This window comes from Macaca nemestrina, chromosome 20, assembly GCF_043159975.1.
Source record: "Macaca nemestrina isolate mMacNem1 chromosome 20, mMacNem.hap1, whole genome shotgun sequence".
In the NCBI taxonomy this organism is placed as follows: Eukaryota; Metazoa; Chordata; class Mammalia; order Primates; family Cercopithecidae; genus Macaca; species Macaca nemestrina.
The window spans coordinates 64908330-64932311 of NC_092144.1; the positions used below are offsets into that span (position 1 = coordinate 64908330).

General features: G+C 49.2%; 1 protein-coding gene and 1 pseudogene across 1 annotated transcript; both read left to right on the forward strand.

The window, feature by feature from the left end:
- The first annotated feature begins 880 nt into the window (after positions 1-880).
- On the forward strand, positions 881-10177 carry LOC105469840 (killer cell immunoglobulin-like receptor 3DL1). Its single transcript, XM_071087857.1, is given in 10 exon segments — positions 881-914; positions 1925-1960; positions 2706-2999; positions 4425-4724; positions 6279-6572; positions 8031-8081; positions 8993-9094; positions 9557-9609; positions 9710-9859; positions 9861-10177. Coding segments are annotated over 10 exon segments (1437 nt in total). The 3' UTR covers positions 9984-10177.
- A 2264-nt stretch (positions 10178-12441) lies between these two features.
- On the forward strand, positions 12442-23005 carry LOC139360477 (killer cell immunoglobulin-like receptor 3DL1; annotated as a pseudogene).
- Positions 23006-23982: the final 977 nt, after the last annotated feature.

A 23982-nucleotide genomic window follows, 5' to 3' on the forward strand; every position in this document is an offset into this window, starting at 1 on the left:
TCAAGCGATTCTCCTGCCTCAGCCTCTTGAGTAGCTGGCATTACAGGTGCCCACCACCAGGCATGGCTAATTTTTGTATTTTTAGCAGAGATATGGTTTCACTAAGTTGGCCAGGGAGGTCTCGAACTCCCGACCTCCGCTGATCAGCCCACCTCGGCTTCCCAAAGTGCTGGGGGACACTTGATTTTCTATAGCATTATGTTACTGGGTATTTTCATACAATTCAAAATGAGGGAGGCAGAGAGACAGAGAGAGAGTGAACCATAAGTTCGGGGCTCTGGACTCTCAGGTCATGAGACAAATTGTAGATAAAATGACAAAAATCCAGAATTGACATGTTGTGGGTTTTGCTGATGAAGAACAGTTCTAAGATTGTAAATAATTGCATAATCCTTCCCTGGGTATTTAAATCATTTAAACTGGTTCTGCTGTCATACTAGAAATACAAGCATGAAACATCCTAACGGTTTATTTGTCACAATTGCTCTGACAACGTTCATAATACCTATTAGATATTTTGCATATTACACACGAAGAAGAGTTTGAAACACAGATAAAAACATCAAAAATACATGAAAAGTCCTTCACGTCAGCACAGATTTTAGTCACCTCATGTCTGGGACGTTGGATCTCAGACGTGTTTTGAGCTGGTCATAGTGAAGGACACAAGGTGTCAGTTCTAGTGAGAACAATTTCCAGGAAGCCATTTTCCACTCTTGAGTGAGCACCCGCTGCACCTCATGCAAGGTAGGAAGATCCTGCGTACGTCACCTCCCATGATGTGGTCAGCACGTCAACTGCATGGGCAGGGCGCCAGATAACATCCTGTGCGCTGCTGAGCTGAGCTGGGGCGCGGCCGCCTGTCTGCACCGGCAGCACCATGTCGCTCATGGTCGTCAGCCTGGCGTGTGTTGGTGAGTCCCGGACGGGAATCGATGGAGGAATTGCTGGGGTGGAGATCTGGGCCTGGAGGGGAGATCTGGACCTGGAGGTTGAGTTATGGGCCTGGAGTGGAGATATGATCCTGGAGTGGAGATCTGAGCCTGGAGTGGAGATATGGGCCTGGGGTGGAGATATGGGCCTGGAGTGGAGATACAGGTCTGGAGTGGAGATCTGGGCCTGGAGTGGAGATATGGGCCTGGAGTGGAGATATGGGCCTGGCATGGAGAGATGGGCCTGGAGTGGAGATATGGGCCTGGAGTGGAGATCTCAGCCTGGAGTGGAGATATGGTCCTGGAGTGGAGATCTATGCCTGGGGTGGAGAATGGACCTGGAGTGGAGATCTGGGCCTGGAGTGGAGATATGGGCCTGAAGTGGAGATATGGGCCTGAAGTGGAGATATGGGCTTCGGGTGTAGATATGGGCCTGGGTTGGAGTTAAGGGCCTGGGATAGAGACATGTGCCTGGCATGGAGGAATGGGCCTGGGGTGAAGATATGGGTCTGGAGTAGAGATCTTGACCTGGAGTGAAGATATGGGCCTGGAGTGGAGATATGGGCATGGGGTGGAGATATGGGCCTGGGGTGAAGATATGGGTCTGGAGTAGAGATCTTGGCCTGGAGTGGAGATATGGGCCTGAAGTGGAGATATGGACCTAAAGTGGAGATCTGGGCCTGGGGTGGAGATATGGGCCTGGGGTCGAGTTATGGGCCTGGAGGGGAGATATGGGTTTGGAGTGGAGATATCAGCATGGAGTGGACATATAGGCCTGTTGTGTAGATCTAGGCCTGGGGTGCAGATCTGGATCAGGAGGCTGGGTCTCTGCACAGCTGAGATCCCTGCTGCGGGGGCAGGTAGGCAGCCAGGGTGAGTTTACCTTCAGCCCAGCAAGGGCCTGGCTGCCCAGACGCACAGCCCCGTGGGGGCAGCAGGGGAGGCCCTGGTTTGCCTGCAGATGGATCATCCATCATGATCTTCCTTTCCAGGGTTGTTCTGGGTCCAGAGGGCCTGTCCACACACGGGTGAGTCCTTCCCCAAAACTTAGGGTGTCATCTCCCCACCTAAGAGGATTTTCCTGAAACAGGAGGGAAGTCCTATCAGACAGTCTCTCATAAACTACGAAGGGGGGACCCTGGGGTGCTCGGCTCACACTTCTGACCTCGTCCTCTCTGGCTCTTCTTACCTTGGCCGAGTCAAGCGCTGTGAAGACGGGGGTGAGCTTGGGGTGCTCCAAGCTGAGGTGTGCAGGGAGGAAGTGGTGTCAGCGACTGAAGAAGGGAGGGAAGCAGTGCTAGGAACAGCAGGTCCTCTGAGGACAAAGGTGTAACTCACACCCTCCAGTATTTTCATGATGGTCAGGGCTGCAGTGTGGCTGCTGTCATTCTACCAGAAGAGGTGGGGAAACCACAGCCATGACCCTGACATTCCAAATCTCTGATAGGGACTCCGTTCATGCACTGGCTGATATTCCATTCACAAAGGACATGCCCTCCATGCCGTGTCTACTTTGTGTTCTTTTATGTGAGTCATCTTGAAGTGTTAAAATCTAGTAAGAGTCCCTTATTCAGCACTTGTTCAAAGTTCTCAGCTGACACTTTTGTTGTAGGGAGACGCCGTGTCCATGCTGGATAGGTTCTTCCTGTAGCCCTGGACACCCAGGTGCGCTAGCAGCCTTAGAAACATGGAAAGGGGAAGAATCTTCTGAGCCAGGGAGGGAGGGGCGACTCCACATCCTCCTCTCTAAGGTGGCGCCTCCTTCTCCCCCAGGTGGTCAGGACAAGACCTTCCTGTCTGCCCGGCCCAGCGCTCTGGTGTCTCAGGGAGGACACGTGACTCTTCGGTGTTACTATCGTGGTGGGCTTCACAACTTTACCAACTTCACTCTGTACAAAGACGACAGAAGCCACGTTCCCATCTTTCCCGGCAGAATATTCCAGGAGAGCTTCCTCATGGGCCCTGTGACCCCAGCACACGCAGGGACCTACAGATGTCGGGGATCATACCCGCACTACCCCACTGAGTGGTCGGCATTCAGTGACCCCCTGGCGATCATGGTCACAGGTCAGAGGGCTCCTGTCAGGGCTTCTCCTTGTCCCACCTCCTGAATCCCAGAGCTTCTGCTGGGGGTGTCCACCAGGGTCCCATCACCCAGGACCTGACTGTCTGTGGGGTAAAGGGGGATTGAATACAGGGAAATGGGTGCTGTGATGGGAAGAATAACTGTCCACAATATGGCTACATTGTAATCCCTGGAGCCTGTGACTCTTTATGCTATAGGGCAGGGGACTGAAGGGGAAGATGGAGCTCAGGTTGTTGTGAGTTGACCTTGAGATGGGGAGACGGCCTGGACTGTCCCACTGGGCTCAGTGGAATCACAAGGCACCAAACGAGAGAAGGAGGAGAGGGGAGTGGGGATTAGAGCAGCGTTGTGGGAGACTGCACCAGCCACTGTGGGCTTTGAAGGTGGAGGAAGGCCACGAGCTACAATGGCAGGTGGCCTCTACGGGCTGGAGAAGTCAAGAGAACTGCTCCGCTGAGTCTCCAGAGGGAACGCAGCCCTGTAGATGACTGGATTTTAGCCCAGGGAGGACTGGATCCAATTTCTGTCTCCAGAAGTGGAAGGGTCAGTGTGTTCTCTCCTGCTGCCATGTTTGGGATAATTTTCTGCCGCAGCAACAGGAAACCAACACAGGAATCAGGTCAAGGATGAGTTAGGAAACCAAACAAGGATAGCCGGGCATGGTGGGGGCACGAGTAAACCAACGACTGGATTCAATTGCTTGAATCCGGGAGGCAGAAGTTGCAGTGAGCCAAGACCACACCACTACACTCCAGCCTGGGTGAAAAAGTGACACTCTGTCTCAAAAATCAATTAATTAATCAATTAATTAAAGAAACGAAACAAGGAGAACGTTGGCAACCCCGAGATCAGCAAGAGCAGAATGCTGATGCCACCACCAGGCTCCATCCACATAGGGAGGGGTCGATGCTCCTCGAACCAGCACCAGGAGCCACCCTGTGGAAGCTGAGGCCATGGAGAAGGCACAGGCATGGCAGGAGAGGCTCCCAGTCCCCACCAGGAACAGGGAGTGTGGACACTGCTGCCTGCCTTACTGATCAGTTCATTCCTCCTGCCAGGGACTCCAGTTTGTCCAAAACAGATTGAACCAGGCTGCTAAGAGCCTGGACATGCAGCCTGCCGTGGTTCCTCTTCCACTCCGGAAAGAGATGAGTGGGAAACAGATACAGCAGCCTAAGAGATGAGGCTGAGCCCAGTGGGAAGGGCGTCCTAGGCTACTAGAGACAGACGGACAGAGAAGATGGAGGGACACAGATGGAGGGACCTGCACCAGGGGATAAAAGACAGGGAGACACAGAGAGGGAGGAGAGAGACAGACAGCAGGGAGGGGAACCCTCACTCATTCCAGGTGCCATGGATATGATGACAAAGGGAGACGCTTTCTAAATCACAACCTCTCTTTCTAGGAGTCCACAAAAAACCTTCCCTCCTGGCCCTCCCAGGTCCCCTGGTGAAATTAGGAGAGACGGTCACCCTCCAATGTTCGTCAGATACCGTGTTTGAGCACTTCTTTCTGCACAGTGAGGTGACCTTTCAGGAGCCCTTGCACCTTGTTGGAGAGCGCCATGGTGGGGGTTCCCAGGTCAACTATTCCATCAATTCCACGACGTCTGACCTTGCAGGGACCTACAGATGCTACGGTTCTGCCACTCACTCCCCCTATGTGTTGTCAGCTCCCAGTGACCCCCTGAACATCGTGATCACAGGTGAGAGTGTCAGGACATTCTTCTCATTGTCACTGGGACACAGAGTGAATGATCTAGGACTTGGAAGCCCCGGGTGGTCATGAGGAAGATGAGTGTGGGATTCTTATGGAGAGAGACTGACTTGGCGAGGTCTGTACCAACAGAGACAGAGAAACAGGAGACACAAGTACAGACCAGGTTTCATAACAGAGGACAGACACAGGGGCCATACAGGGAGGTAGAAAAGAGAGAAAGAGTTAAAGGGGACACCCAGACACACAGACATGTCCCAGAGAGAGGCGTCCTTCTGTGCTGACTTTGCTCAGATACCTGGCACAGGTTACAAACTTCATTTCTGTTTTACCTCCACAAAGCGTTTCGACCAGGAGAACCCAAGGACACCCATATTTCTGTCCTGAATCAGCCCCTGTGGCCTAAGGCCTTGTGGCGCCTACAGACGCCATGTTGATTCTGACACCTCTGCCTTCCATGCAGTGAAAAGTCATCGTCCCAGGATATCATGGCCCCAGAACGCCAACCCCTGTATGCTGTGTGTACTTGGGGTCCCCAGATTGGATTCTGAGGCTCATATTCCAAATAACTACATATGATAGGATTCCTGAGAGACACAGAGAGAAATCAGGGACACCAAAAAGCAAGACCTAAACACACAGAATGATCCAGAGGAAGGAGATTGAGAGACTCACAGACACATAAAGAGAGAGGAAAGCGTGCAGAGGAGTGGAGAGAATGATGGAAGGGAGCAGAGAAATCCCTAAAATTAGGGCCCTGAGGGAGGGGCACAAGGAGAGACAAAGATGGAGATGTAGGGATCGATTGCAGAGATTTCAAAGAGAACTAGAGAGAATGAGAGGCAGAGAAAGACAGAGAGATGGAGAGAGACAGCTGAGAGATGGACAGAGAGATATAGTTAGATGATAATAGGTAGATGGTAGATAATAGATAGGTTGTAGGTACATAGATGATGATTGATGGATTGATTGATAGACAGATGATACATAGAGATAATGATGATGAAGATAGACAGATGATACATAGAGATATAGAGGCAGACAGAGAGAGAGATAGATGATACATAGATATAGGTAACACATAGGTGATTGATGGATAGAGAGCTAGATAGACAATTGATAGATACAGAGATAGATAGATGATACATAAATATAGATGATAGATAGATAATTTGTAGATAGACACCAAATAGATAAATAGATCGATAGATAATAGACAGAAATATGCAGAAAGTTGTGAACAGGAGAGAAAGTGAGAAACTCAGAATTAAAGAAAAAGGAAGATCAAGTCAACAATCCAAGGAGGGTCAGAAAGAATAAAACCATGCAAAAAGGGGAAACATTCCTCGGGGTGGGGAAGTGAGGTCAGAGACCTAGAGAGACAGACAAGGCAGAAGGAGAAAATAGACATGAAGAGAGAAGGGGCTGGAGGGTGAGAGAGAGCATTAGGCCATAGAGCGGGGGAGTGAGTTCTCAGCTCAGATGTGAGGGGAGCTGTGACAAGGAAGAACCTCCCTGAGGAAACTGCCTCTTCTCCTTCCAGGTCTATATGAGAAACCTTCTCTCTCAGCCCAGCCGGGCCCTACAGTGCAGGCAGGAGAGAACGTGACCTTGTCCTGCAGCTCCCAGACCTCGTTTGACATGTACCATCTATCCAGGGAGGGGGAGGCCAATGAACTTAGGCTCCCTGCAGTGTCAAGTGTCAATGGAACTTTCCAGGCCAACTTCCTTCTGGGCCCTGCCACCCACGGAGGGACCTACAGATGCTTCGGCTCTTACCGTGACTCTCCCTATGAGTGGTCAGACCCGAGTGACCCACTGTCCGTTTCCGTTACAGGTGAGGAAAGCCCATGTCTGTCCCATGTCTTATGACCCTAGAGCCATAATGCTGGGATTACAGACGTGAGCCACCATGCCCAGCCTCTTTTTAGTTTCTTAAGAACTTCCATACTTTTCTCCATAATGGCTGTACTCGTTTACATTCCTACCAACGGGGCACCAGGGTTCTCCTTTCTCTACTATCTTGTTTTGCCTGTATTGCAGATAAAATCCATTTTAATGGGGTGAGATGAAAATTCATTGTGATTTTAATTTGCATTTCTCTGATGATGAGTGAAACTGAACACTTTTTCACACACATGATGGTCATTTATATGTTTTGTTTGTGGAGAAATGTCTGTTCAAGTCTATTGCTCATTTTTTAGTTAAATTTTATTTTATTGAGTTATGTGAGCTTCTTGTATTTCTAGTTATTAATCCTGTCTCAGATGCATAGTCTGCAAATATTGGCTCCCATTCTGTGGGTTGTCTCTTCACTTTGTTGTTTGCTTGTTTTGCAGTACAGAAGCTGCTTAGTTTGATGTAATCCCAATGGTCTGTTTATTGCTTTGATTATTTGTGTTTTTGAGGTTTCAAACAAAATGTCTCTTCTCAGACAAATGTCCTGAAGCACTTCCTCAATATTTTCTTCTACGTGTTTCATAGGTTCAGGCCTTAGACTCATGTATTTATTCCATTTTGATTTGGTTTTTGTGGATGATGAGACGTAGAGCTGCAGTTTCATTCGTCTGCATGGAGATAACCAGTTTTCCCCACATTGTTTATTAAAAAGACTGTCCTTTCCTGATTGTAGCCTCCTGGCACCTTTGTCAAAATGCATTGGATTGGCGGGGCGGGCATGGTGGCTCACACCTGCAGTCCCAGCACTTTCAGAGGCCAAGGTGGGTGGATCACCTGAGACCAGGAGTTTGAGGCCCGCCTGGCCAACATAGTAAAACCCTGTCTCCACTAAAAGTACAAAAATTAGCTTAGCATTGTGGTCAGTGCCTGTAATACCACTACTCAAGAGTCTGAGGCAAAAGAATTGCTTGAACCCAGTAGACAGAGGTTGTTGGAACCAAGATTGCACCTCTGCAATCCAGCCTGAGTAACAGAGCAAGATTCCATCTCAAAAAAAAGAATGCCATTGAATGTAGATGCATGGATATATCTGTATTCTGCATTTCATTCCATTGTTCTATGCACCTTTCCTTATGCCAACGTCATGCTGTTTTGTTTACTACAGCTCTGTAACATATTTTTAAGTCAGGTAATGTGATGTTCCTGTTTTCTCTCTGTACCTTAAACTCTCAAGACAATGGGCAACACATACAAAAATTATGGAGAAGAGGATCCCAGGACTCCCAGAGCCCAGTGTTGGATAACAGAGTGTTGGCCATGAACCAACCTCAAAGATTTCCCTTGAGTAGAGGACAGGCACCCTCATTTCCTCACCTCTCTCCCGTTTCTATTCTAGGAAACCCTTCACGTAGTTGGCCTTCACCCACTGAACCAAGCTGCAAAACCAGTGAGTAAAGAATCCCTCTTATCTCTGCTTTTGGAAACCTGGGGAGGTGGAAGCCTTGGATTCAAGCCTTGGATCAGCACCTCCCAGCTCTGACTGTGGGCCTGTCTTCCACCATCTCTCTGAACTCCAGACACTCCAACAGCAAAAGGGATCTTGGCCCAGCACAGGGCTCAGTGAAGTCTCTTAATCTCTAATCTTCTGCAGCTGAGACCTCCTACAAGCTGGAAAAATGATTGCAAATCTGACATCCTTCTCAGGAAAAATGCAGTGTTCTCCCTGCATTCCTAACTGGAGGATAAATTCCTGGGGGCTTGAAAGAGGGAAGGGAAGGGAACATCTAATGAGGCCAAGGTGTTTTAGAGAAGATCCACTTGCCAAAGAATGAGCTCCTGTTGGTCATGAGGCAACCCTGGCTGACTCAGCAGAGCAAGAGCCTTGCAGTAAAGAGCCTTGCACGCACACTTCGACTCACTGACTCATTCAGCCATGGCCCCATGCTCAGGCCATGCAGTTAGAATCCTTTTCTATTGTTGCCATAACAAATTTCCACAAAATTGGTGGATGAAAACAAAACGGCTTTTTAATTATCTTACAGTGCTGTAGCTCAAAGGATGAAATGCACCTCACTGGGCTAAAATCAAGGTGACAGCAAGGCTGCCTTCCCTCCGAAGGTTCCAGGCCAGAATCTGCTCTTCACATGTCCCAGTTTCTAGAGGCTCCCACGTTCCTTGGCTCCTGGTCCCCTTCCTCCTTCCTCAAAACAGAGCAGGAGAAAGCTGGGTCTCCCGACATCAGGCCGCTTGTCCTAAGGAGACATTCCACATCGTTACCTGTCAATCAAGAAACGAGAGACAATCCATAACAAGGAACTGCTATGATTAGCTTCTTATTGGAGTCTTTTCTTCCTCCAGGTAACCCTAGACACCTGCATGTTCTGATTGGGACCTCAGTGGCCATGAATCTCTTCACCATCTTCTTCTTTCTCCTGCATCGCTGGTGCTCCAACAAAAAGAGTAAGTCTCACGAAGCAGAGGCCACAGACCTCAGGGACGTGGGGGGAAGCGGGATGGGAGCACGCGGGTGTGTGTTCCTCACCGGCAGGATGGTCTCTGGCCCAAGGCAGAAGCCACAGAGGCAGAGCTTTCTAGAGAGAGCACCAGACACCCTGTCCCTGCCTTCAGCTCACAGACCATTGCCTGATTCTGAACTGTATCCTCATGTCCCTGCAGCCACTGACATCCAGGAGAAGGTTCCATGACAGGCAGAAAGTGGGAGGCAGAATCACTGGGATGGAAATTGAGAGCCATTCATGGGAAGGGGTCTTGAACTCAGAGAAACAGAATGTCAGAGCCTCGCTGTTGGCAGCTGAGGCACCTCAGGCGTCTACGGCCTCCCCCTGTGTGTTGTACTCTGCACATGAAATGAGGACCCAGACGTGCCCTCCCAGCTGTTTTGATGACTTTTGTCTCCTACAGATGCTGCTGTAATGGACCAAGAGCCTGCGGGGGACAGAACAGTGAACAGGGAGGTAGGTCCTCCTCGGTCCAGCCTCGTGAATCGAATCTTATTCCCTACTAGTCCTGAAGAATGTGAGCCCCCTCCCTCACTCAACATTTCCCTCTCTCCAGGACCCTGATGAACAAGACCCTCAGGAGGTGACATACGCACAGTTGGATCACTGCGTTCTCACACAGGGAAAAATCACTTGCCCTTCTCAGAGGCCCAAGACACCCCCAACAGATACCAGCGTGTACACGGAACTTCCAAATGCTGAGCCCAGATCGAAAGTTGTCTTCTATCCATGAGCACCACCGTCAGGCCTTGAAGGGGTCTGCTAGGGAGACAACAGTCCTGTCTCAAAACCGGCTTCACAGCTCCAATGTACCAGCAGCAGGAATCTGAAGGTGTGAGTCTGCATCTTAGGGCATCGCTCTTCCTCACACCACGAATCTGAACATGCCTCTCTCTTGCTTACAAATGTCTAAGATCCCCACTCCCTGCTGCGAGAAAACACACTCCTTTGCTTAGCCCACAATTCTCCACTTCACTTGACCCCTGCCCACCTCTCCAACCTACTGGCTTACTTCCTAGTCCTACTGGAGGCTGCGATCACACCGAGGAACTCACAATTCCAGACATACAGGAGGCTCCCTCTTAACACGGCACTTAGACATGTGCTGTTCCACCTTCCCTCATGCTGTTCCACCTTCCCTCATGCTGTTCCACCTTCCCTCATGCTGTTCCAGCTTCCCTCATGCTGTTCCACCTTCCCTCAGATTACCTTTCAGCCGTTGTCAGCAGTGAAACTTATAAATTTTTTTATTATTTCAACGTAGCTCTCTCCTCTTCAAATAAACACCTCTGCCCTCATCCTTTAGGTAATGTGACTCTTTATTCGCTGAAAGTTTCTGGTGTTATCATTACTATGTCCATATAGCCCCATATGTTCTCCAATGGTTTCTCACCCCTGGACTCTGAGCTTCTGGAAGCAGAGTGGAGCCTGGTTTCTGTCTGGAACTCCAATTTCCATCCAACGATGCAGCGCATAGGAGGTTGCAAGGATCGTGAATCAGATGAACAAGTGATATTCTTACTCTCTGCAGACCTGGAAAGCTGGCAGAGCCATTCCAAGATGAAACATCTGTAGAGTCATAGGCCTTGTTAGTCTCATCTTCACGGGGACACATGTCCACACATCATCTTTCATACCATAAATACACAGTCTCTCCTCCAGACCTGTGGGGTTTACAGGTGTTTGTTGAGCCAACTATAAATCAAAAATATTCGGGGAAAAAATCCACAAAGTTCCAAAAAGCAAAACTATGTTGAATGGACACAAACGGAATGGTGTGTAGGCTGTGTCAGGAATTATAAGTAATCTAGAGATGATTTCATGTACACAGGAGGATGAACATGGGTTATATGCAAACGCTGGACCATTTTATGTAAGAGGCTTGAGCATCTGCAGATTGTGGTATCTGAGCCGAGATCCTGAAACTAATCACCCATGAATAATGAATGATGATTGGATCTAACTTTTATTTCTCAGTTTTAAATATGAATCACAAAAAATGTACAACAACAAGATTAAAAACAAGAAGTGGTTTATAGTGTGAGAATACGTTTAGATTTATTTTTTTCTATGTGTAACCCTTGGGCCCATGTTATCTATGGAGAAGACATTCTATTCCTCCTTAAACCACGCGGCAGCCTTTGTCAACTCTAACGGGGCTGTGTGTTCACGGATGTATTTTAGACACTGTTTTCCGATAAGGGGCTCTCTGTGTTCGCTCTCTTGAGGATGCTGCACATTCCGTAGGCTTTTACAAACCCTTAAAATTTGGTGGCTGGAGTCCTCTAGTTTTTTATTATAGGCAATTTGCTACGCTTTTTAAAATATTTCTTGAGGCGGAGTCTCGCTCTGTCGCCCAGGCTGCACTGCAGTGGCACGATCTCAGCTCACTGCAACTTCCGCCTCCCAGGTTCAAGCGATTCTCCTGCCTCAGCCTCTTGAGTAGCTGGCATGACAGGTGCCCACCACCAGGCATGGCTAATTTTTGTATTTTTAGCAGAGACATGGTTTCACTAAGTTGGCCAGGGTGGTCTCGAACTCCCGACCTCCGCTGATCAGCCCACCTCGGCTTCCCAAAGTCCTGGGGGACACTTGATTTTCTATAGCATTATGTTACTGGGTATTTTCATACAATTCAAAATGAGGGAGGCAGAGAGACAGAGAGCGAACCATGTGCTGGGACTCTGGAATCTCAGGTCATGAGACAAATTGTAGATAAAATGACAAAAGTCCAGAATTGACATGTTGTGGGTTTTGCTGATGAAGAACAGTTCTAAGATTGTACATAATTGCATAATCCTTCCCTGGGTATTTAAATCATTTAAACTGGTTCTGCTGTCGTACTAGAAATACAAGCATGAAACATCCTAATGGTTTATTCGTTACAATTACTCTGACAATGTTCATAACACCTATTAGACATTTCACATATTATACACGAAGAAGAGTTTGAAACACAGATAAAAACAACAAAAATACGTGAAAAGTCTTTCTCGTCAGCACAGATTTTAGTCACCTCGTGTCCAGGAGGTTGGATCTCAGACGTGTTTTGAGCTGGTCATAGTGAAGGACACAAGGTGTCAGTTCTAGTGAGAACCATTTCCAGGAAGCCATTTTCCACTCTTGAGTGAGCACCCGCTGCACCTCATGCAAGGTAGGAAGAGCCTGCGTACGTCACCCTCCCATGATGTGGTCAGCACGTCAACTGCATGGGCAGGGCGCCAGATAACATCCTGTGCGCTGCTGAGCTGAGCTGGGGCGCGGCCGCCTGTCTGCACCGGCAGCACCATGTCGCTCATGGTCGTCAGACTGGCGTGTGTTGGTGAGTCCTGGAAGGGAATCGGCGGAGGAAGCGCTGGGGTGGAGATCTAGGCCTGGAGGGGAGATCTGGACCTGGAGGTTGAGTTATGGGCCTGGAGTGGAGATATGATCCTGGAGTGGAGATCTGGGCCTGGAGTGGAGATATGGGCCTGGGGTGGAGATATGATCCTGGAGTGCAGATCTGGGCCTGGAGTGGAGATATGATCCTGGAGTGGAGATCTGAGCCTGGAGTGGAGATATGGGCCTGGGGTGGAGATATGATCCTGGAGTGCAGATCTGGGCCTGGAGTGGAGACATGATCCTGGAGTGGAGATCTGAGCCTGGAGTGGAGATATGGGCCTGGGGTGGAGATATGGGCCTGGAGTGGAGATACAAGTCTGGAGTGGAGATCTGGGCCTGGAGTGGAGATATGGTCCTGGAGTGGAGATATGGGCCTGGCATGGAGGGATGGGCCTGGAGTGGAGATATGGGCCTGGAGTGGAGATCTCAGCCTGGAGTGGAGATATGGTCCTGGAGTGGAGATCTATGCCTGGGGTGGAGATCTGGACCTGGAGTGGAGATCTGGGCCTGGAGTGGAGATATGGGCCTGAAGTGGAGATATGGGCCTGGGGTGGGGATCTGGGCCTGGAGTGGAGATCTGGGCCTGGAGTGGAGATCTGGGCCTGAAGTGGAGATATGGACTTCGGGTGTAGATATGGGCCTGGGTTGGAGTTAAAGGCCTGGGATAGAGACATGTGCCTGGCATGGAGGAATGGGCCTGGGGTGAAGATATGGGTCTGGAGTAGAGATCTTGGCCTGGAGTGAAGATATGGGCCTGGAGTGGAGATATGGGCATGGGGTGGAGATATGGGCATGGGGTGAAGATATGGGTCTGGAGTAGAGATCTTGGCCTGGAGTGGAGATATGGGCCTGAAGTGGAGATATGGGCCTAAAGTGGAGATCTGGGCCTGGAGTGGAGATCTGGACGTGGGGTGGAGATATGGGCCTGGGGTCGAGTAATGGGCCTGGAGGGGAGATATGGGTTTGGAGTGGAGATATCAGCATGGAGTGGACATATGGGCCTGTTGTGTAGATCTAGGCCTGGGGTGCAAATCTGGATCAGGAGGCTGGGTCTCTGCACAGCTGAGATCCCTGCTGCGGGGGCAGGTAGGCAGCCAGGGTGAGTTTACCTTCAGCCCAGCAAGGGCCTGCCTGCCCAGACGCACAGCCCCGTGGGGGCAGCAGTGGAGGCCCTGGTTTGCCTGCAGATGGATCATCCATCATGATCTTTCTTTCCAGGGTTCTTCTTGGTCCAGAGGGCCTGTCCACACACGGGTGAGTCTTTCCCCAAACCTTAGGGTGTCATCTCCCCACCTAAGAGGATTTTCCTGAAACAGGAGGGAAGTCCTGTCAGACAGTCTCTCATAAACTAAGAAGGGGGCACCCTGGGGTGCTCGGCTCACACTTCTGACCTCGTCCTCTCTGGCTCTTCTTACCCTTGGCCGAGTCAAGCGCTGTGAAGACCGGGGTGAGCTCGGGGTGCTCCAAGCTGAGGTGTGCAGGGAGGAAGTGGTGTCAGCGACTGAAGAAGGGAGGGAAGCAGTGCTAGGAACAGCAGGTCCTCTGAGGACAAAGGTGTAACTCACACCCTCCAGTGTTTTCATGACGGTCAGGGCTGCAGTGTGGCTGCTGTCATTCTACCAGAAGAGGTGGGGAAACCACAGCCATGACCCTGACATTCCAAATCTCTGATAGGGACTCAGTTCATGCACTGGCTGATATTCCATTCACAAAGGACATGCCCTCCATGCCGTGTCTACTTTGTGTTCTTTTATGTGAGTGATCTTGAAGCGTTAAAATCTAGTAAGAGTCCCTTATTCAGCACTTGTTCAAGGTTCTCAAATGACACTTTTGTTGTACGGAGATGCCATGTCTATGTGGGATGGGTCCTTCCTGTAGCCCTGAACACCCAGGTGTGGTAGGAGCCTTAGAAACATGGAAAGGGGAAGAATCTTCTGAGCACACGGAGGGAGGGGCGGCTCCACATCCTTCTCTCTAAGGCGGCACCTCCTTCTCCCCCAGGTGGTCAGGACAAGACCTTCCTGTCTGCCTGGCCCAGTGCTCTGGTGCCTCAGGGAGGACACGTGACTCTTCAGTGTCACTATCGTCGTGGGTTTAACAACTTTACCAACTTCACTCTGTACAAAGAAGACAGAAGCCACGTTCCCGTCTTCCTCGGCAGAATATTCCAGGAGAGCTTCCTCATGGGCCCTGTAACCCCGGCACACGCAGGGACCTACAGATGTCGGGGTTCATACCCGCACTCCCCCACTGAGTGGTCGGCACTCAGTGACCCCCTGGCGATCATGGTCACAGGTCAGAGGGCTCCTGTCTGGGCTTCTCCTTGTCCCACCTCCTGAATCCCAGAGCGTCTGCTGGGGGTGTCCACCAGGGTCCCATCACCCAGGTCCTGACTGTCTCAGGGGTAAAGGGGGATTGAACACACGGAAATAGGTGCTGTGATGGGAAGAATAACTGTCCCCAATATGGCTACATTCTAATCCCTGGAGCCTGTGACTCTTTATGCTATAGGGCAGGGGACTGAAGGGGAAGATGGAGCTCAGGTTGTTGATGAGTTGACCTTGAGATGGGGAGACGGCCTGGACTGTCCCACTGGGCTCAGTGTAATCACAAGGCACCAAACGAGAGGAGGAGGAGGAGGAGAGTGGGGATTAGAGCAGCGTCGTGGGTGATTCCACCAGCCACTGTGGGCTTTGAAGGTGGAGGAAGACCACGAGCCACAATGGCAGGTGGCCTCCTCGGGATGGAGAAGTCAAGAGAACCGCTCCGCTGAGTCTCCAGAGGGAACACAGTTCTGTAGACGCCTTGATCTTAGCACAGGGAGAACTGGATCCAATTTCTGTCTCCAGAAGTGGAAGGGGTCAGTGTATTCTCTCCTGCTGCCATGTTTGTGATAATTTTCTGCCGCAGCAACAGGAAACCAACACAGGAACATGGTCAAGGACAAGTTAAGAAACCAAACAACGATAGCCGGGCATGTTGGTGCGCGCGAGTAAACCAACGACTGGATTCAATCCCTTGAATCCGGGAGGAAGTTGCAGTGAGCCAAGACCACACCACTACACCCCAGCCTGGGTGAAAAAGTGACACTCTGTGTCAAAAATTAATTAATTAATCAATTAATTAAAGAAACCAAACAAGGAGAAGGTTGGCAACCCCGAGATCAGGAGGGGCGGGACTCTGATGCCACCACCAGGCTCCATCCACATAGGGAGGGGTCGATGCTCCTCGAACCAGCACCAGGAGCCACCCTGTGGAAGCTGAGGCCATGGAGAAGGCACAGGCATGACAGGAGAGGCTCCCAGTCCCCACCAGGAACAGGGAGTGTGGACACTGGTGCCTGCCTTACTGATCAGTTCATTCCTCCCGCCAGGGACTCCAGTTTGTCCAAAAGAGATTGAACCAGGCTGCTAAGAGCCTGGATATGCAGCCTGCCTGGATCCTCTTCCAGCCCCACATAGACAGCAGGAAACAGATTAGTGGGAAACACATACAACAGCCTAAGAGATGAGGCTAAGCCCAGTGGGAAGGGCGTCCGAGGCTACTAGAGACAGACGGACAGAGAAGAGGGAGGGACACAGATGGAGGAACCTGCACCAGGGGATAAAAGACAGGGAGACACAGAGAGGGAGGAGACAGACAGACAGCCGGGAGAGGAACCCTCACTCGTTCCAGGTGCCATGGATATGATGACAAAAGGAGACGCCTTCTAAATCACAACCTCTCTTTCTAGGAGTCCACAGAAAACCTTCCCTCCTGGCCCTCCCAGGTCCCCTGGTGAAATCAGGAGAGACGGTCACCCTACAATGTTCTTCAGATATGGTGTTTGAGCACTTCTTTCTGCACAGTGAGGTGAACTTTGAGAAGCCCTTGCACCTTGTTGGAGAGCTCCACGGTGGGGGTTCCCAGGCCAACTATTCCATCAATTCCACGACGTCTGACCTTGCAGGGACCTACAGATGCTACGGTTCTGTCACTCACTCCCCCTATGTGTTGTCAGCTCCCAGTGACCCCCTGGACATCGTGATCACAGGTGAGAGTGTCCGGACATTCTTCTCATTGTCACTGGGACACAGAGTGAATGATCCAGGACTTGGAATCCCCAGGTGGTCATGAGGAAGATGAGTGTGGGATTCTTATGGAAAGAGACTCACTTGGGGAGGTCTGTACCAACAGAGACAGAGAAACAGGAGACACAAGTACAGACCAGTTGTCATAACAGAGGACAGACACAGGGGCCACACAGGGAGGTAGAAAAGACAGAAAGAGTTAAAGGGGACACTCAGACACAGACATGTCCCAGAGACAGTCGTCCTTCTGTGCTGACGTTGCTCAGAGACTTGGCACAGATTAGAAATTTCATTTCTGTTTTACCTCCACAAAGCGTTTCTACCAGGAGAACCCAAGGACGCCCATATTTCTGTCCTGAGTCAGCCCCTGTGGCCTCAGACCTTGTGGCACCTACAGATGCCGTGTTTGTTCTGACACCTCTGCCTTCTGTGCAGTGGAGAGTCATTGTCCCAGGATATCATGGCCCCAGAACACCAACCCCTGTATGCTGTGTGTACTTGGGGTCCCCGCACTGGATTGTGAGGCTCATATTCCACATAATCCTACATATGATCGATTACTGAGAGACACAGAGAGAAATCAGGAACATCAAAAAGCAAAGACATAAACACACAGAGAATGATCCAGAGGAAGGGGACTGAGAGACACACAGACACATAAAGAGATAGAAGAGAGGGCAGAGGAGTGGAGAGAATGATGGAAGGGAGCAGAGAAAAGCTCCAAAATCAGAACCCTGAGGGAGGGGCACAAAGACAGAGATAGATAAAGATGTCGGGATGGATTGCAGAGATTCCAAATAGAACTAGAGAGACTGAGAGGCAGAGAAAGACAAGGAGATGGAGAGAGACAGATGGTAGATGGATAGATAGATATAGATAGATGATAAATAGGTAGATGATAGGTAGTGGATGGGTTATAGATACTTAGACAGCGATTGATAGATGATACATAGAGCTGATGATGATAGATTAGATAGATAGATAGATAAATGGATCGATAGATAGATAGGTAGATAGACACATAGATAGATACGTAGATACGTAGATGATACATAGACAGAGAGGCAGACAGATAGAGAGGGAATAGACAGATGATATATAGATATAGATAATAGATAGATGGTGGATATAGACAGACAATTGATAGAGAGAGAGATACATGATACATAGATATAGATTACAGATAGATAATTGATAGATTGACAGGTGGCAGATAGATATATCTATCGATAGATAATAGATAGAAATGTGCAGAAGGTTATGAACAAAACAGAAAGTGAGAAACTCAGAATTAAAGAAAAAGGAAGATCAAGTCAACAATCCAAGGAGGATCAGAGAGAAGAAAACAATACAAAAAGGGAAAACACACCTCAGGCTGGGGAAGTGAGGTCAGAGACCTAGAGAGACAGAGAAGGTGGAAGGAGGAAACAGACATGAAGAGAGACGGGGTGGAGGGTGAGAGACAGAGAGAGCATTAGGTCATAGAGCAGGGGAGTGATTTCTCAGCTCACATGTGAGGGGAGCTGTGACAGGGAAGAACCTCCCTGAAGAAACTGCCTCTTCTCCTTCCAGGTCTATATGAGAAACCTTCTCTCTCAGCCCAGCCGGGCCCAACGGTTCAGGCAGGAGAGAACGTGACCTTGTCCTGCAGCTCCCAGAACTGGTTTGACATGTACCATCTATCCAGGGAGGGGGAGGCTCGTGAACTTAGTCTCTCTGCGGTGCCAAGCGTCAATGGAACATTCCAGGCCGACTTCCCTCTGGGCCCTGCCACCCACGGAGGAACCTACAGATGCTTCGGTTCTTTCCGTACCGCACCCTACAAGTGGTCACACCCGAGTGACCCACTGCCCGTTTCTGTCACAGGTGAGGAAACCCCATGCCTGTCCCATGTCTTATGATCCCAGAGCCATAGCTGAGGAACTTGCTGCTGATGATGGAGAGAAGCATGGACAGGTTCAGAGAGAAGACCAAGCTTCGGTGTGAGGGTGGGATCAGGACGCAGGATGGCAGAGAGGGCACCTCCAAACCCTCCTGCATGGCCTGCGTGGTGGTCCGTGGTCAGGGCTCCAGGCACCCAGGCAGATGGAGAAACTGGTCAGGACAGACTTCCACCGTTCCCTTCCTAGCCTCTGGTAGCCACCATTCTACTCTCTACCTTCTTGAGATCCACTTTAGAGCTCCTGCATAAGGGTGAGAAATGGGAATCTTTCTAATGAGCTCCAGTTCCATCCATGTGGCTGCAAATGGCAGGATGTTATTGTCTCTATGGATGAGTAGTCTCCACTGTGTGTATGTACTACATTCTCTCTATCCGTTCACCCACTGATGGGCAGGTAGGTGGACTCCACATCTTGGCTACTGTGAACTGTGCTGGAACAGTCATGGGAGTGCAGATAGAACTTCCATACACTGAAGTCCTTTCCTTTGGATGTAAACCCAGTAGTGAATTTGTGAATACTATGAAAATTCTCTTTTTAGTCTTTTGCTTGGTTTTTGTTTGGTTTTTGTTTTTGAGGCAGAGCTTTCCTCTGTAGCCCAGGCTGGCGGGCAAGTGACACAATCTAGGCTCATTGCAACCTCCTGGGAGGCAGAGGCCTCCTGGAATCAAATGATTCTTCTGCCTCAGCCTCCCTGGGAGCTGGGATTACAGGTGTACGCCACAACGCCTAGCTACGTTTTGTATTTTTTAGAACAGACAGGGTTCCCCCATGTTGATCAGGCTGCTCTCAAACTCCTGACCTCAAGCAAGGTGCCCGCCTCACTCTCCGAAACTGCTGGGATTACAGGCATGAGCCACCATGCCCAGCCTCTTTTTAGTTTCTTAAAGAACTTCCATACTTTTCTGCTTAATGGCTGTACTAATTTACCTTCCTACCAACAGGGTTGGTAGGATTCTCCTTTCTCTACCATCTTGCCAGCATTTGTTTCCCTATCTTCCAGAGAAAAGCCATTTTAATGGGGTGAGATGAAAATTCATTGTGATTTTAATTTGTATTTCTCTAATAATGAGTGATACCGAACAGTGTTTCATACACATCATGGCCATTTATATGTTTTGTTTGTGGAGAAATGCCTGTTCATGTCTTTTGTTCATTTTTTAGTTAAATTATTTGTTTTATTGAGTTATGTGAGCTTCTTATATTTCCAGTTATAAATCCCGTCTCAGATGCATAGTTTGCAAATATTTGCTCGCATTCTGTGGGTTGTCTCTTCATTTTATTGGTTGCTTGTTTTGCAGTGCAGAAGCTGCTTAGCTTGATATAATCCCTGTGGTCTGTTTTTTGCTTTGATTACTTGTGTTTTTGAGGTTTTAAACAAAATGTCTTTTCTCAAACAAATGTCCTGAAGCATTTGCCCAATATTTTCTTCTACGTGTTTCATAGGTTCAGGACTTAGACTCATGTATTTAATCCATTTGGATTTGACTTTTCTGAATGGTGAGAGGTAGAGGTGCAGTTTCATTCCCTGCATGCAGATAACCCGTTTTCCCCGCATCGTTTATTGAAAAGACTGTCCTTTCCTGATTGTAGGTTCTTGACACTTTTGTCAAAATGCATTGGATTGGCTGGGCATGGTGGCTCACACCTGCAATCCCAGCACTTTCAGAGGCCAAGGTGGGTGGATCACCTGAGACCAGGAGTTCAAGGCCCACCGGGCCAACATAGTAAAACCCTGTCTCCACTAAAAGTACAAAAATTACCTGAGCATGGTGGTCAGCTCCTGTCATACCACTACTCAAGAGTCTGAGGCAAGAGAATTGCTTGAATTCAGGAGACAGAGGTTGCTGTGAGCCGAGATTGCACCTCTGCACTCCAGCCTGGGTAACAGAGCAAGATTCCATCTCAAAAAAAAAAAAAAAGAAAAGAAAAGAAAAAAAACCATTGAATGTAGACAGATAGATTATATCTGTGTTCTTCATTTTTCTCCATTGTTCTATGCACTTTTCTTTATCCCAGCATCATGCTGTTTTGCTTACTACAGCTCTGTAACATATTTTTAAGTCAGGTAATGTGATGTTCCTGTTTTCTCTCTATATCTTAAAGTCTCGAGACAATGGGTAACACACACAAAAATTATGGAGAAGAGGATCCCAGGACTCCCAGAGCCCAGTGTTGGATAACAGAGTGTTGGCCATGAACCAAACTCAAAGATTTCCCTTGAGTAGAGGACAGGCACCCTCATTTCCTCACCTCTGTCCTGTCTCTGTTCTAGGAAACCCTTCACGTAGTCGGCCTTCACCCACTGAACCAAGCTCCAAAACCGGTGAGTAAAGAATCCCTCTTATCTCTGCTTTTGGAAACCTGGGGAGGTGGAAGCCTTGGATTCAAGCCTTGGCTCAGCACCTCCCAGCTCTGACCGTGGGCCTGTTTTCCACCATCTCTCTGAACTCCAGACACTCCAACAGCAAAAGGGATCTGGGCCCAGCACAGGGCTCAGTGAAGTCTCTTCATCTCTAATTTTCTGCAGCTGAGACCTCCTACAAGCTGAAAGAATGATTGCAAATCTGACATCCTTCTCAGGAAAAATGCAGTGTTCTCCCTGCATTCCTAACTGGAGGATAAATTCCTGGGGGCTTGAAAGAGGGAAGGGAAGGGAACATCTAATGATGGTGAGGTGTTTTAGAGAAGTTCCACTTGCCAAGGAATGAACTCCTGTGGGTCATGAGGCAACCCTGGCTGACTCAGCAGAGCAAGAGCCTTGCAGTAAAGAGCCTTGCACGCACACTCCGACTCACTGACTCATTCAGCCATGGCCCCATGCTCAGGCTGTGCAGTTAGAATCCTTTTCTATTGTTGCCATAACAAATTTCCACAAAATTGGTGGATGAAAACAAAACGGCTTTTTAATTATTTTACAGTGCTGTAGCTCAAAGGATGAAATGCACCTCACTGGGCTAAAATCAAGGTGACAGCAAGGCTGCCTTCCCTCCGAAGGTTCCAGGCGAGAATCTGCTCTTCACATGTCCCAGTTTCTAGAGGCTCCCACGTTCCTTGGCTCCTGGTCCCCTTCCTCCTTCCTCAAAACAGAGCAGGAGAAAGCTGGGTCTCCCGCCATCAGGCCGCTTGTCCTAAGGAGACATTCCACATGGTTACCTGTCAATCAAGAAACGAGAGACAATCCATAACAAAGAACTGCTATGATTAGCTTCTTATTGGAGTCTCGTCTTCCTCCAGGTATCCCCAGACACCTGCATGTTCTGATTGGGACCTCAGTGGTCATGATCCTCTTCACCATCTTCTTCTTTCTCCTGCATCGCTGGTGCTCCAACAAAAAGAGTAAGTCTCACGAAGCAGAGGCCACAGACCTCAGGGCCGTGTGGGGAAGCGGGATGGGAGCACGCAGGTGTGTATTTCTCACCGGCAGGATGGTCTCTGGCCCAAGGCAGGAGCCACAGAGGCAGGGATTTCTAGAGAGAGCACCAGACCCCCTGTCCCTGCCTTCAGCTCACAGACCATTGCCTGATTCTGAACTGTATCCTCATGTCCCTGCAGCCACTGACATCCAGGAGAAGGTTCCGTGACAGGCAGAAAGTGGGAGGCAGAATCAATGGGATGGAAATTGAGAGCCGTTCATGGGAAAGGGTCTTGCACTCAGAGAGACAGAATGTCTGAGTCTGGCTGTTGGCAGCTGAGGGACCTCAGGCGTCTACGGCCTCCCCTGTGTGTTGGGCTCTGCACATGAAATGAGGACCCAGACGGGCCCTCCCAGCTGTTTTGATGACTTTTGTCTCCTACAGATGCTGCTGTAATGGACCAAGAGCCTGCGGGGGACAGAACAGTGAACAGGGAGGTAGGTCCTCCTCGGTCCAGCCTCATGGATCGAATCTTATTCCCTACTAGTCCTGAAGAATGTGAGCCCCTCCCTCACTCAACATTTCCCTCTCTCCAGGACTCTGAAGAACAAGACCCTCTGGAGGTGACATACGCACAGTTGGATCACCGCGTTCTCACACAGGGAAAAATCACTCACCCTTCTGAGAAGCCCAAGACACCCCCAACAGATACCAGCGTGTACACGGAACTTCCAAATGCTGAGCCCAGATCGAAAGTTGTCTTCTATCCATGAGCACCACCGTCAGGCCTTGCAGGGGTCTTCTAGGGAGACAACAGCCCTGTCTCAAAACCGGCTTCACAGCTCCAATGTACCAGCCGCAGGAATCCGAAGGTGTGAGTCTGCATCTTAGGGCATCGCTCTTCCTCACACCACGAATCTGAACATGCCTCTCTCTTGCTTACAAATGTCTAAGGTCCCCACTGCCTGCTGCAGAGAAAACACACTCCTTTGCTTAGCCCACAATTCTCCACTTCACTTGACCCCAGCCCACCTCTCCAACCTACTGGCTTACTTCCTAGTCCTACTGGAGGCTGCGATCACACCGAGGAACTCACAATTCCAGACATACAGGAGGCTCCCTCTTAACACGGCACTTAGACACGTGCTGTTCCACCTTCCCTCATGCTGTTCCACCTCCCCTCAGACTATCTTTCAGCCTTCTGTCAGCAGTGAAACTTATAAATTTTTTTATCATTTCAATGTAGCTCTCTCCTCTTCAAATAAACACATCTGCCCTCATCCTTTAGGTAATGTGACTCTTTATTCGCTGAAAGTTTCTGGTGTTATCATTACTATGTCCATATAGCCCCATATGTTCTCCAGTGGTTTCTCACCCCTGGACTCTGAGCTTCTGGAAGCAGAGTGGAGCCTGGTTTCTGTCTGGAACTCCAATTTCCATCCAACGATGCAGCGCATAGGAGGTTGCAAGGATCGTGAATCAGATGAACAAGTGATATTCTTACTCTCTGCATACCTGGAAAGCTGGCAGAGCCATTCCAAGATGAAACATTTGTAGAGTCATAGGCCTTGTTAGTCTCATCTCCACGGGGACACATGTCCACACATCATCTTCATACTATAAATACACAGTCGCTCCTCCAGATCTGTGGGGTTTACAGGTGTTTGTTGAGCCAACTATAAATCAAAAATATTCAGAGAAAAAATCCACAAAATTTCAAAAAGCAAAACTATGTTGAATGGACACAAATGGAATGGTGTGTAGGCTGTGTCAGGAATTATAAGTAATCTAGAGATGATTTCATGTACACAGGAGGATGAACATGGGTTATATGCAAACGCTGGACCATTTTATGTAAGAGGCTTGAGCATCTGCGAATTGTGGTATCTGAGCGGAGATCCTGAAACCAATCACCCACGAATAGTGAAGGACGATTGTATCTCACTTTTATTTCTCAATTTTAAATAAATATCATAAAAAATTTACAACAACAAGATTAAAAACAAGAAGTGTTTTATAGTGTGAGAATACGTGTAGATTTATTTTTTTCTATGTGTAACCCTTGGGCCCATGTTATCTATG